This window comes from Mus musculus, chromosome 15 (assembly GCF_000001635.26).
Source record: "Mus musculus strain C57BL/6J chromosome 15, GRCm38.p6 C57BL/6J".
Taxonomy (NCBI): domain Eukaryota; kingdom Metazoa; phylum Chordata; class Mammalia; order Rodentia; family Muridae; genus Mus; species Mus musculus.
In genome coordinates this window covers 32540847-32555386 of record NC_000081.6, presented here as the reverse complement: position 1 = coordinate 32555386, position 14540 = coordinate 32540847, and the positions used below count along the sequence as shown (strand labels likewise).

The window sequence follows — 14540 nt, the reverse complement described above, 5'->3', positions numbered from 1 at the left end:
CAGAAAGGAAGCAATATTAAGAGCCAGCAAGGGAGGAATGCAAGACTCTCATTAGGAGTGGCTAGCATTGTGAGACAACGAGCATGGAACATTACTCTAATTTACGTCAGCGCTAGTAAATGTCTGCATAGTTTCTCTGGAGGCAGATGTCTCTCCTCCTGTGTGGATCTTAATGTGAAGTTTCATGTAAACCGGTGCACAGTTTGTGCCTTTACTGCAATGTATCACCCATTCTCCTTTGAGATGTACAAATCAAAACTCACAGGTTCTAAGTGACTTGTTGGCAAGTACAGAAACTCCTTAGAGAACCACGGGCTCTGGGGCTCTGGAGCTTTCAGACACTCGGTGCTCCGTTAATGTCATGTAATTTCAAAAGGCAGTATCAAAATTGATTTCTTACATCTCATAAAGGGCTGTGTTAAATCATTCTGCCGACTTGTTGTCTTTTGCTGGGTAATTTCAGCTCATTTTATCCTTTTTGCAATGGTTCAACAACGAAGAAAATTATCAACCTTTTCTGAAAGTACACATGGCTCTCTCCCACAGCAGTTCTGCACATAGATATATGTATCAGTGAAAAGGAACAGCCTCGGTATGATGCTAGTATATCCTAATGTGAGTCTAAACGCAGAGAGGGTTGGTAGCATGTGGTAGGCAAGGGGTGCAAGCTATGAAGTGGAATCTGTTTTTAAATCCTAGGTCTTCACTAGGTGTGGTCAAGATGTCATCTGGGTATTAAGGGCCAGGATCTCCTTTGGAGGACTGCAGGGAAGACTGCTAATGGGTTGGATGTGGGTGTCCCTTCTACGTGAAGTGTTCTCCCTAGTCTTTGAGATTTTCCCATGTACCTTGTATGGTAACAAGACTACAGCAGCTGTGCCAACAGGCAGATTATACGTAAAAAGAACTTATTAAGTTCTTTACATATACCATAAGGATAATATATAATTTGTAAGAATTTCCAAACTACATTAAATCAAGTCTCCATAGCATATTCATCCAGATCCATCTTGCTGAGGAACAAAATTTGGGAGGAACATTAAAAATTTCACTGTACTTCTGTGTGCCACATATCACAGAACATGATACTTGTATTATGAATGATGTTTATGGATCTCATGAGTCCTCCATAGGCAACCATGGGTAGAATCTTATATTCAAGGGAACTCAGGAATTTGCATGTCAGCCAAGCAAATGGTTCCTCAAATGAGGAAACAAGCGAGTCCCTGGGTGTTAATAAGATGCCATCCACACCGAGCTCATGGTGTGTTTTTAAAGTTCACTCAGGCACTTGTTTGCCATGTCCTATGTAGACACACAGTCACTTCAGTTTCCAAATCTGATCACACAGTGCTGTCTTGTACATGCCCTCTCCTCTTTCTTTCATAGATTTACTGTTTTCCTCAATCTGACTTGTCACTTTCATGAAGACGAGTTTTACAGCTTCTATTTTAAGTTTTGGCTATTAAACATTTATTGCCCTGCCTTACAGTAATCATTTAATAAGGGTTAGTAATGATTAATATTTTAATGCATTAAAGCTGTTAAGAAATTTCTCTAAACACATAAATTTGTTTTAAGAGTGGTTTTGACACAAAGGAAAAAAAAATCTGGTTTTGAAAATTATGTTCGCCTTCAAACACACAAGTTAATGTTCCAGATGCCGGCATAATGTTAGTCCATCAATTACACTGGCTTTGATAAGTGATTATACAACGGCTGAAGTGGGGGCAGATGAGCTGGAGGTGAATGTTTGGATCCAGAGTCAGTGTGAAAGATACAATTCTTGGTTTTTGTTTTGTTTTGAGGGTTTTTTGTTGTTTTTTTTTTTTTTTGTTTTTTGTTTTTTTGTTTTTGTTTTTGTTTTTTTTTTTTTTTGCTTTGTTTTGTTTTTATGATTCTAGGTTACAGCCGAGATATTTGCCTTATATAACAACACTATTTATTCTATTTAAGAGATGCTCTATTCTCCTACTCTTTCAATAAGCACTGACTGAACCTAAGGCGATAAGACCACAAGGATGACCCTACCTCACCCTTGCCCTCAAGAGAGTCACAAACTAATGAGGGAAACAAAAATGTCAGGTATTCTTTTTTATTTTTTTCCAGTCCATTCAGATTGCGATTAAAAAAAAATACGAATTTGCTTATTATAAAGAGCAGAGATTTTTTTTCTCAAAGGGCTGGGGGATGAACACTGCCAACCCAGCATGCTTCATGTTGGGTGAAAATTTATTTCTAACCTCACAGATCTCAAATGATGAAAGAGGGGAGACAGCTCTCCTCACTGTGATTCTTTTAAGAGGACACTAATCCCTTCATGGGAGCTCCACCTTTGGGACAGAGTTGCCCTCTACATATTTCATATAGGGTGTGGGTAAGATTTTATTCTGTGACCTCTAGGACACAGACTATGGCATTTGCTAACTCATTTACTCAGTTATCATCAACCACACCCAAGTACATAACCCTGCAAGTGTAAAAGAAAGCAGTGCACAAGAGAGTTTCACTCCAATGATTGACAAATGCCCCTTTTGTTCAAAGGTAGAAGCAAGATGGTAAAAGGCTATAGTGACTAATGTTAAAAATTGAACATGGCGAAGGACTATGAGGACTAGAGAGCAAAAGATGTGAATTTTAATAACGTGGTCAGGATGATGGTCCATGGAGAAGGGAATATTTGAAGAAAAACTCAGATCAAAGCAGTTAGCCAATAGGAAAAAAAATAGTGGATTTTCAACTGCACACAATGCTCAGCCAGTGAAAATTGGCAATACATAGAAAAACAACATTAAGATACACAATACAGGCTTCAGGGACAGCAGTGGACTGTCTACAGGGCATAGGTGGGTTGAGTTGAAATGAGTTCAAAAGAAGGGGTGTTAATGAGAGAAGTCCAGGTGCTGCTTCAGTTCAGAAAACTTTCACATTGCTCTCTGGGAACAGTAAGTCAGCAAGGCTACTAGAGGCTCAGTGGTGATAGCATAGATTTTTCTATGTGTGCTCTAAGTCAAACTGGGATGCTTGGGTTGACTGTATTATTTAGCAATTGCTCGTGAAAGATAGATGACAGACAGATGACAGATGATGGAAAGATGAAAGATGGATAGATGACCTGTAGATGACAGATACAAAAATACACACAGACAGACGGATGGATGATGGTGTGCCTAAGTGAAAGCAGTAGGTCTCAAAAGGCGACAACTTCCCCTGGGCAATATTTGAGAATGTATGCATGTGTTTTTTATTTTATAAGTTAAGGATGTGGGAATACTGCTAGGATCTAGTAGGCAGGGATTATAGATGACACTAAACAATCTCCACATAGACAATAAATACCTTTGCCATAACAAAGAATTATCTGAACACATAAGTAGCCTTAATGAGGTGAGGATGTATACCTACACAAATAATTTGAGTTGGGCATAAGGCAACCCAATCTTTGAAGATCTTGAAGAAGCAAAACAATAAGTATTATACTGTGGCAGGATTTTCCCTGTCCAATTAATTTAAATATTGGTGCAGCAGGAGACCTGTGATTGGACAGGGAAAAGGGAGGTGGAGCTAAGAGTTGCAGAGAGAGCAAGACTGAGGAGACAGGGGTGGAAGGAAGATGGAACAGGAGGAAGATGATCCAAATTTCACGTGGCTTTAAATAACCACAAATAGCTATAAATACCATAAAGTATAGAATTTGTCTAATCTTGGTGGGCAGCTTGTATCATTATCAATTTTTTTCTGCAATTAATGTGTGGGCATATTGTATATTGAGAATTTATTGGTATATAAATCTGACTGGTTAATGGTAACTTCTAGATTTTAATTTACTGGATTAAGGGGATGTGTGACAACTAATAACTGGAGGTAAATGGCTGAGAAGGTACGGGTGGCACTGAGACAAGTGAATCAGAGCTGGGAGGACGTCGATCTGTCGCTGCTGGGGCTAAATAGAGACAGAGACAGTGAGACCACCGCCAGGGCAGAGAGTAGCTGGGTGTAGCTCAGGAACAGACAGTTCTTTTTAATATTTCCTGCCACATTATACTAGCAAAAGCATCATGATTCGCCTTCTGCAAACTATCACATGAGTTCGCAGGCGATGAATCCCACAGCATGAATAGACCCTGCCCTCATGAATGTGGCAATGTTCACATGAGCATACACTCAGACACACAGGGACGATGGCTGAGAGCACACAGGACATTCACACAGCCATACATTTCTGTACAGCTGCCTCTGTCCATTCTCTGGCTGTTTATTTAACAGGGAATTTGTTTCTTGCTTGTAATTGACTGGTACTTCCTCGTAATTTTCAGTTTCTTAAAAGAGGAATGGACATGAGTGTGGTACTTCTTCCAGGGGATGTTGACACAACTGCAAACAAGCCAGAAACTACAGCGTTGATTTTGCCTTCATGAGCTGAGCATGGAGGCTCTTAGGACCAACGTGGCAAGCTGTGGGTAGCAGAATCTAAACTGACAAGATCCCGATGAACTCTCCATGCATTGAATTAAATCTGAAGATGCTTGCCCCAAAGTGATAGACACATATACTGGAAACATTTTTTTTTTACATTGTCAAATTACTTTGAGTTAATTGTACGCAAATAGGTTCTTGATACTGCTGAAAATGTCATATATTAATTGTGTTTATTCAAAATATATTAAGTAGACATTAAGGAAGAGTACATATGAGCCTACATGTGTCTATGACCCAACATTCAACTTGCTAGATTTTAAACAGCAACACATAGAAGAAACAGCAGAACACAGATAGTACTGCTATTTATCAGTACTAAATGCATTATACCTTGAAGATGAAGATTTTGTTTTTCTTTATGAAGTGTGACTGAAGTTTTAAGCAATAACTAACCAAGCACAACAAACAAAACAACGTGAGGCTCAGGGGTGACTCAAAGACTTACCATTGAGCCATTTGGAGTTGTACTGTGCAGTTCGAAGAGGAGGCAAAGTGCCCAGACTTCGGTAAATGGCTGGATCTCGCCCTGGGAAATCCATGGCTGTTGCAGCATAGAGCTCACCACTGGCAGTGAGTAGGGCGGTAGAATTGTGCTGGGGACTGTAGGGACAGCGGGCCATGCCACTGATCTGATCATGGATCTCAGTCAGGTTACTTAACTGTGGGTGAAGATGAGAAGAAAACCAGTGAATCCAGAAAAATCCCCTTCAATGCGCTCATGTACCATTTTACCACTGTTAGACACATGTGTACTGTGCATGTTCTGGGGTATGTGAGAAGAAAACCTTTCATAACTCTGACTATATGAAAACAGTTCTCTATAATCTTGGCCAGAGAATCCTTCCTGTAGTTACAGAAAATCATGCTAGTGATACAACATAAAGCAAGATTATTATATAGATGGCCTTGCCATAGGATATGTGAATGTCAACTGATTTCTACTTTAATGAAGAATCCAAGTTTAATATTTATAGATATGTGAAACACAAAAAGGAACTATCTTCATAGTATTAATCTGACAAAAAGATGTCCTTAAATATTTAGTGATAAGCATGTGTCAATATTCTGTACCGTGTAGTACATATTTCTTATATTTTTCTTACTTCCTATTTAGTCCTGAGAAATCTGCATGCATGTTAAGTTTCAATTGTCTTACAAGATTCTTTTTGCCATCTAATAAAACATAAGTATAGCTTTTATTTTTCTTCTTTTGTATTGGAGAATTTTGACAAGATTAAATTTCAATTTGGTTTTTGACTTTTAAATGAGTTAGAAAAATAGTGAAGATGGTTTATGCAGGAATAGTAGGTTCACCTTCTTTGCTGCTGTTGGAAACATAGTCCGTGGGAAGTTACAGCAAGTCTTTACATCTCAGCATCTTCCTTTTAAAAAACAACTCCCTCCCTTCAAATACCAACCTCATGGCATAGATGAGAATGAATTTAAAATTTAAAATAATGAACACTAAGCCTAGATGATAAGTTAAGGTTTTAAGAGGAGTTATAATACCCATAAATTAACATAATGGTGTTTCCTAGTTATATTTCTCAAAGAAGATTAAGTTAATATCCTGAATTAAGAAGATAGCATGCATGTCTAATGGCCTTGCCATGCTTCTACAGGGAGATGAGTAGGATGAAAGTCCACATCTATAATAACAGTTGTAACATTACATTGCATACGAACATTTGTTCATTTTATTTTTGGCATACCTTGTATCCAGTTTATAGATATTTTCTTCCCATATGAGTTGTGATTTTATACCACTTTTAGTAATGGATAACATTTCTACCACTATGAAAATAAGAAAGATGTGTTTATGATCGATTCTTAGGGCCATTCATTGAGAAAATGCTGACTGAAATAATTTCAAAGCATCCTTCAATATGTAGTGTCCAATTAATTTTTGCTTTTTTATATAAATGACAGTCCTGGTTGATTAGCAGCAAACATATCAGATATTTGTTTAATGCAGCAATGCTGCAAAGGTACTTTCCCTTAGTAAACAGAAACATTTTCACAATTGGGCTTTGAAAAGCATCATGCTTGGCTGCTCCTGGAGTAAGTTTGTTAAAGCTCAACATGGACACATACCGAGCGGATGGTACAGACAGGTGTGAAGGCATTGGTCCCACAGGTGAATAGCCGGTCCCCACCAACTAAGAGCACTCGTATGTAGTTCTGACATTCCTCCTGAAAATCAAAAGTATGAGAAACACATTAACAAGTTCTAAAACCAAGAGGGATAGTGAGTGTGGACATACTATGTCTGCCATGCAAAGAAAAAATATAGACCTTCCCAAATGTTGACTAAAGCAGCAAGGAAGCTGTTAACCTTATATCTTTACCCATAGATATAAGGGTTCTGTAGATAGTTGGTACCCAGACACTTGTTCTGTAGATTGTATTTACAAAGGTAAATGTGTATATGATTATATCTTCCATACGTATGCTTTCTTTTGATGAACATGAATTCATTTTGAATTGTACTACAGATTTTAAGGTTTTTTTGGATACATATAAGAAAATAAGTAAAATCAACTCATCTGATGTTCTTTATGAAAGCATTGATTGCTTTAAAAAGCTCATGAGGCCTCATCCTTATGCAAAGAAATTCATTCAACTAAGGAATACTGAGAAAGGGAGAAATAATTTTCCCCAGGGAAGAGCACCCCGATTGGTTATCTGATACTAAATGATCAGTCCTGAAAACATAAACACAAGTAACATTATATGGACTGGGTAGGTTGTGTTTATATATTTAGGAATACACTCACATATACACACAGATACACATAGTTATGTACACACCAGTGAATGAAACACTGGCCATGAACTTGGAAGAGAACTAGAACAGGTATATGTTAGATCAAGGATAGGTATATGTGAGAGTTTGGAGGGGAAAAAGAAAGGGGGAAATGACGTAATTAGAATAATTAAGACAAATAATTTTAAAAAGAAAAGAGAATTCACAAGCCTTTTATAGACATGCTGTAGATGTAACATTTTCCCACTCAGAAGGTTGTATATGGAAACTACACATTGGAACAAGTTGATGGTTATGGGCTCAGACTAATCAAAGTGTAATATATGCATGCATAGAAGTGTTATAATGAAACCCATTTGGTGTAATTAATACATATTAAAACTACATTAAATACATAGCAAGTGTCTATAAACAATTTTAACTCCTTTACAAGTAATGGTATAACTAGCAGGGAGATATTGCTCAACAGAATATCTGAGGAGGAACCTTGGGCTGAGGAATATCCTACAGGTGCTTTCACAGCAAAGAGCCCATATCTTCATCGCAGTGATAGATATGCTAGCAAGAGGCTACTTAACAGTAGGAGAAGAACAAGGAAAGAGAATGGAACATTGTTTTAATGGGAGAACATAGGGAGAGCTGTCAATAGATAGGGTCATGTGACAGAAAGCTCCCCTCCATTCAGAACTCACTGATTTGACACTCTGTGTACTAGAAGTTACAGTTTAAACAGGATAACCAGAACTATAACATCTACTGCATAGCTGCCCACATGGTAAAGTTAGGAGACACGCTCTCTACTACTCTAAAAGGGAAGGGAAGGCAAGGGTATGGGATGATTCCCTGGAGAGGAAGTTTAAGGGGAGACCATGATTTGCTGGGGCTACCAGGTGGAGGTGCATGGAGGACCCATGCAGGACTGCACTGGACAAAGGACAGAGGCTATACTGGGTCAGGAAGATGGACTATGCCTGGGCACATCACCTATGCTGGAGATTCCACGGGATATGGAACATTCACTGTGTGCAGCAAAGGCCATACAGTCCAGGGTAATAAGGCCGTGCTATACTCTGAGCATGAGTTAGCCTCATGTTTGTTGTCAAAAAACTACTCAAGAACCCACGTGGCAGAGTGAGGTGAGGTGGGCAGAGATGCTCTCCTATAGCTGAGTTCTTTCCCCTCTGTGGCTGGACCGAGTTAAGCTGTGAAAGGACAAGGACAGAATGTGACACATCAAAAGGATCTCCCAATAGGACTAGCACAGAATGCCAGGATGCTGGAACGATTTAAATCTCATAGAAACCCTGACAAAATAGATTCACTAGTACAGCGATTCTGCTCTCTGGTCACATAAGCTTCGCTTTCAGTAGCAGTGTGAGTTTGCATTATCTGATCTGCTGTATAGCCTGGCTCATACAATGCAAATTGCTCACTGGCATGAACTTGTTCTATAAGGGAAGTGAGATATCAAATATATGATGCTTTTTGCTCCATTGCTAATAAAAACAGCACAGCATGATGGGCTGACAAAACTGTTTGAAAAAAAAAAACAATTAAAAAAGCCAAGTAAACAGACAATTTTGAAATATAAGTATAAATAATTGTAAATGTTTGGGAACTGCGACAGTTAGAAAAGTTTGGAGGAGCCAAGCTTGTTTTGTTCCCAAATCCTTTCCTGACTGGGGAAAGGAAAGGAACCTTCCACCCAGCAAAGAACAGCATTAAAGGCCTCAAAGAATCACACAGTCGCTCATGCCAGGGGTGAGGACACCAGAACTAAGAAACCTAGGAGTTTACCATGAAAGGATCAAAAGGAGGACAAACACAGGAAACCGAGGCCTGTCTGTTTGAACCATCTCCACCTAGACCTTCAAGAACACAGGGCTGAGTGTTCTTGGTGAAATGAGTGGACACACTGTCATGTTAATGAAGACTGGAATGGAAAATTACAAACGGTGTACAGGGCTCAGAGTGCATCCATTTCCATTTGCTGCTCTTTGAATTGTTTCAAGAACAATATGAGATGTAAAAGAAATTTTCTTCTTATAGCAAGAGGCCACCCCAAGGAGAGTCTCACTAGAGAGAACAACTCTGCTATAAACAACAAGGCCAAGGGGAAATTGTTCCAATTGAAAAGATGTGACCCACTGCTGATTTCTGCAGACCCAGCAAAGAGAAAACATGCAATCCAGTCAATTATGAAAGAGAAGGGAGCAACAGAGATAACCAACCAGGGTGTTTATGCAAATCCCCCAAATAGAAATCCAGTGTTAATGAGACAGAAGGCTGTCACCTTCCTGAAGGCATGTTCCAAGCCTGGTAGAGAAGTGGGAGGTCAGAAGGGATGTGGGATGCAGAAATATCCAGAGGCACAGAAAGCTCAACTGGTTCTTTAAACCAGGAGACAAGGGGGAGAAAAAACAGGAAACTGTTTCAACTGGAGCAGAGGGTAATGGGGCGTGCTCTGATAATTAGGACTTTGTGAAAGTTCATTAGGCCTTGACCAGTTTTCCCGACTGAGTTTCAGGAAGGAAGGAGGTCATGGAGCGGACTGAGGTGGCCAGAGGAGGAGGCCAGTGCACCATTCATCTTTCTGACTTGATGGGAGGCAGACACAACCTATAGACACCCCAGAGGGCTTGTGATGAATGCAACCTATTGAGGACCATAGAAAATATTCTAGAAGATCTCAGTCATATGGACGCCCATCCTCTTGGCATAGTAGAGGTCAGTGAAGAAGGCTGCTTAGTCACCAGGTGGATCAAATCAAGCTGAGCTTCCTTGCAGGCCCTTTAAGCATGACATGCAGAGGCGGGCCACATCTATATGTCTTCATCATAGCTCACCCATGGATTAGGTCAGCTCACAACCTTCCTCTGTGCTTCTCTTAATGATTCTCTCCTCTTTAATTGATGGACTACCACCTCTGATTTGAAAAGAATTGGGTGTGAAAAATGTATTCTTAAAGCACTTTTTTTTTTAAAGAAAGGCTGAGACAAGTTCAAGTTAAAAAATGCAAAAATGAAAAGGAACAAAGTAGACATACTTAGCATCGAGTCACAAGATGCATCTCAGGGTCAGAGAGTTGAATTTAAGAATGAACAAAATTGGCATAGAGTCCCAGCATATTAACAGTCAGTTAATGTCAGCAGCAAACTTAGCTCTTTATAGGTTACTTGGCCTTGCTCAAAGTAGTACTTGGGATCAGCACTTTGAAATATGGGCAGATGTGTGGTTAAGTGATACTTCAGGGGGCTCTTAACTGTTTTCTTTTACAGAGAAGCATATTGAAATGTCTATGGTTTCCACATTTTATCAACTTCTCCCCTTATTATTCCATTTCTTTACTGTGGAAACGGATGAAGATGACTTATTGAATTCTGATTCTCCAGCAGTCATAGGGCTGGAGGCCCTATCTCAGAGGCCATCCAAAGCCAGCTGCCACACGGCCTCTGTGATTGGTAATCAGAGTCATCCGTCTTTGTTTGGATAATTCTACTTCAATAGTAAAATGGCACATATGTGCCTGTGGTCCATGCATGGATCAGCTTGTTTTTCATTTTCAGAAGATCCTATTTCAATTGGGAGCTGAAAAACATAGTTTAGTTGCAGAAAAGACTTCCTAATGGGGAATAAACAATACCAACTTGGGATCATGGGCACAGCCTTCAGGCTTCAAGTGAGAAAACGTGTTTTAGGGTTCTTTTATTCTGAATTATCTGGTTTATCTTACAACATCTCATCATTTCCTCTTCCCCTATCAAATATGTTGTGCTTATCAAAGAATGTATAGCTATGTGCAGATATGACTGTCAAGCAACTCGAACCCTCTAGTGCCCCCTCACAGCACATGGACCACTAATGAATTCCAAAGAGGAGAGAGCACAGTCGGAAGCTGACAGCTTTATGTTACCCACAGTGCTCTCAGAGAAAACAAACTGTCTTCCTTTTAATGATATATTACCTTTATGTACATTTCAGGTGATGAAGAGGAATAATATATATCTGTGTATCTATATTTGTGTGTATGTACAAATACATGTTTATGATGCCATCCAGGATCAACTCTATAGGAATATAAGGATGCTCAAACCCCTCGTACCAAAAGATGTAGAATTTGCCTCTAAGCTTCACATATCTTGCTATAGGTTTTTTCATCTATTCATTAGTACCTATTTAGTATGAATGCTATGCAAACAGATCTTTTGTTATTTAGAGAACAGTGTAGAGAAAAATACTTTTAGTTAATAAAAATCACACACATAGAGTACCTGATAAGCATAATCTACATAAGGCGCCTCTGTCCAAGATGAAGGGTCTTAGTTCTTAAAGCACAGAGGTGGATCTAGAGTATCCTACACACATGGTGAAACTGACCGCCATTCCAACATCAGCATTTCAGGTAACAATGTCAAGCTCCAGCCCTTCAGCACTAGGCCTCCAGGCGGAAGGCAGCATGTCTTCCTCTCCTTAGCCACTCGGAGTTGGGCTCTTTAAAAGCATACTTTGACTTTGACAACCGAGAAAGCAGGACTACTGGACACAAAATGAGTAACAATAGACAGAGCTTTGGATTCTAATCCAAATTCTCCCGCTGATTAGCACAATAATTCTAAGAACTTAGTGTCAAAAATACTGAAATGAGATCATAAACAAGAGCATTTTGAAGATTATGAAATGCCATAAAGGCACAAAGTAACTCTTTCATTCCCTTAATAATTAGTTATGTTTCCTTTGTGTAGCCCTTAAACGCCACAGGGGGTGGCGGGTTGCTGGGGGAGGAGGCAGCTGAGTCCAGACACAAGAACCCACAACAGACAAGGCATTCTTGTTAGATGCTGAGACAATTGGCTATTTGTGTCTAAAATAATATTTATGTGAAATGTATTTAAAGAGCTCTACAGTTTGATTTCAGTAACACATATTTCATAGACAATGAAATGCAATGCATCTTGTTATACTGCTCTTTTGCATCAATAAGAATGGATTCTCTCCCCAGCTGTAATGCATGTGGAGCACTGGAGACAGAGTGAGTGGAAAAATCTAGAAGTAAATTAAAGGTTGGACCTTATTCAGAATCCACAGTCTCAGCATCTACTTCCCTTGCAAGCCTCCATCAAAGGTTTGGGTAACTTCTCATGACCTTGGCTCCCTAGATTATAAATTTCATGTCCCTACTCCATGGAAGGTGGCTTGCACTTGACCCAGAAATGTCAGGGGAGAAAAGTTGTCATATTTATTATCCTGAGCTCAGCAGTCAGTTGAGGAATGTTCTCGCTAGAGAAGAAGTGGGTGCAGGCAGTAGCTCCCTGCAGGTTCAGCCACCTCCTTCCAGACATCATATCTTAGTGGCTGCACAGTGAAATGCAGTGTGCCATATAGCACACACAAGTATAGCACACACAACTTTTCGGGAGAGTAGGAACAAACTGAGTTCAGTCAAAACGCCTGCATGTTTTATATTTTTTAAATGTCACATTTTCACATTGTTCTTTTTATTACAGGGAGAAGGGAGACTTTGTAATTCTGAGCACATTCCCAGAATACTACAGCACAAGCAAATTTATTAAAGTATTTGAATTTTCCTTATAAATTCATGACCACTACGAAAAGCCCTGAATTCCATTCCTCCAAAGAGATACTATATATTAGTCAAATGGAAACATTACTTGTCTTATATCCTAGAACCTGTCAGCCTGAAGATCTCTGGGATGCCTGAAATCTGAATTCAGGGATGGTGCATTGATAGCGATCTTGGTATGCTTTCTCCCTTTCTTAGACATTACTCTGCTTTTGTTCTTCTATGTGTCCTGGGAGCTGAGCTTGGTCTCCTCACTGGATAGTAATCATTCCAGTTCCCATTTGAGGGAAGATAAAGAGAATAAACTAAGGAAAGAGGACTTTTTTTGGGTAGGGAGATAAGGCATCCTTTGCTCTCCCCTCCTGGACCAGGCTACAGTGTTATCTACTCTAACATGTTAATGAAGCTAGCACCTCAGTTTGTAAACATGAGTTCCTACTGTACACCATTCCTGGTTTTTTGGTTTTGCTGTTTTGTTTTTGTTTGTGGCCTTACTTTTACTCCAGACTGTCCCCAATCTCCCAGGGACTCTAATGTTCCTAACTCAGCCTCTTCAGGAATAAGAATCATAGGCAGGGACCAACTCAACAAGCAGCCGCATAAACTAAATTCGATTTCACTGGAACACTGCCTTTTAAAACTCTAGATAAATTCATCATTATACTTAATGCAGCCTAAAATAAAACATAATTGATCTTGCACATAATATATAGTGTATGAAATTTATCTTCATTTATTTTAATATATGTCTTAAAGATCCAACACACACAGTTAGAATTACCATAATTACCAAAATTTGCCATTACCCTTAATCCATTAAAACCAAAATATACGAAATATAATAGGATGATTTGATGTAAGTACATTTGTTTTCATTTCCCTTATTGGTACTAGGAAAACTCGATTTTGTGTATTGAAAATTGGTCCCTTCATTGGATCAGGAGTGTATTCCTACTGGGCATGAATAATACTATTCTAAAAATTTATTTAAATTCTAAATACAAAATTAACCATAGGTCACAGCTGGAGGTGAAACATGGCCTGGTGGGTTCAGTTGAGCAATTTCCCTAAGTAGCAATAATACACGAGAAAATGAAAACTAGCTGAATGCTTTGATTAAGGGTTTGTAGACAATGCTGCAGAGACACCCCAGAAACCCCATGGCTCAACAAGTCTTGGTGTTGTTTTTCTAAATCACAAGGACCACATAGAGACTGAAGTCCAGGAAGAAGAATAGAATTAACTATTAGCACTTTTTGAAAGTCTGTTAACCAAATATGTAAGTAGATTCCTGGTGCAATAAAATATATATATATATATGCTTCAGGGGACAGGAAAAAAATGAACAATGCAAAAATTTCTAATTTGTGTATATTAAATAAATGAAAGCACAGATTCTCCAGATAATGTCGGATGTCGGGAGCAGATTTGGTTATTTTGGGTTGTCATGCCATGGTGGGCACAGGTAGATAAGGTGCTAAATCTACTGTATGGAAAGAAAGGATGAAATCTTGTCCCCATCATCAAAAGCGGTGAGGATGATCAGAGGAATACCTTAGTGTATTCATGTACTCATACCCTATTGCTAACTTCCACACTGTGTGCCAAAGGCCTTCAAAAAGGCACACGAGCCATAAGGAAGCCATTGCCACAGCTCGTGGTCCAGGGCTGGATGGTTAGCTTCACAGGGCAAAGACCGATGGCCACAGGGAT

At 39.3% G+C, this 14540-nt stretch overlaps 1 protein-coding gene across 5 annotated transcripts in view; it reads right to left on the bottom strand.

Moving 5' to 3' along the window:
- The window catches only part of Sema5a (sema domain, seven thrombospondin repeats (type 1 and type 1-like), transmembrane domain (TM) and short cytoplasmic domain, (semaphorin) 5A), a 451529-nt gene that overhangs the window by 140955 nt on the left and 296034 nt on the right, over nucleotides 1-14540 (bottom strand). For all 5 annotated transcript variants that reach the window (NM_009154.2, XM_011245340.2, XM_030248431.1 and 2 more), the window contains 2 exons: nucleotides 6574-6672; nucleotides 4925-5138 (listed from right to left, as the gene is read on the bottom strand). In NM_009154.2, coding sequence (NP_033180.2) covers nucleotides 4925-5138; nucleotides 6574-6672 — 313 coding nt within the window. The remainder of the gene's footprint in view (nucleotides 1-4924; nucleotides 5139-6573; nucleotides 6673-14540) is intronic.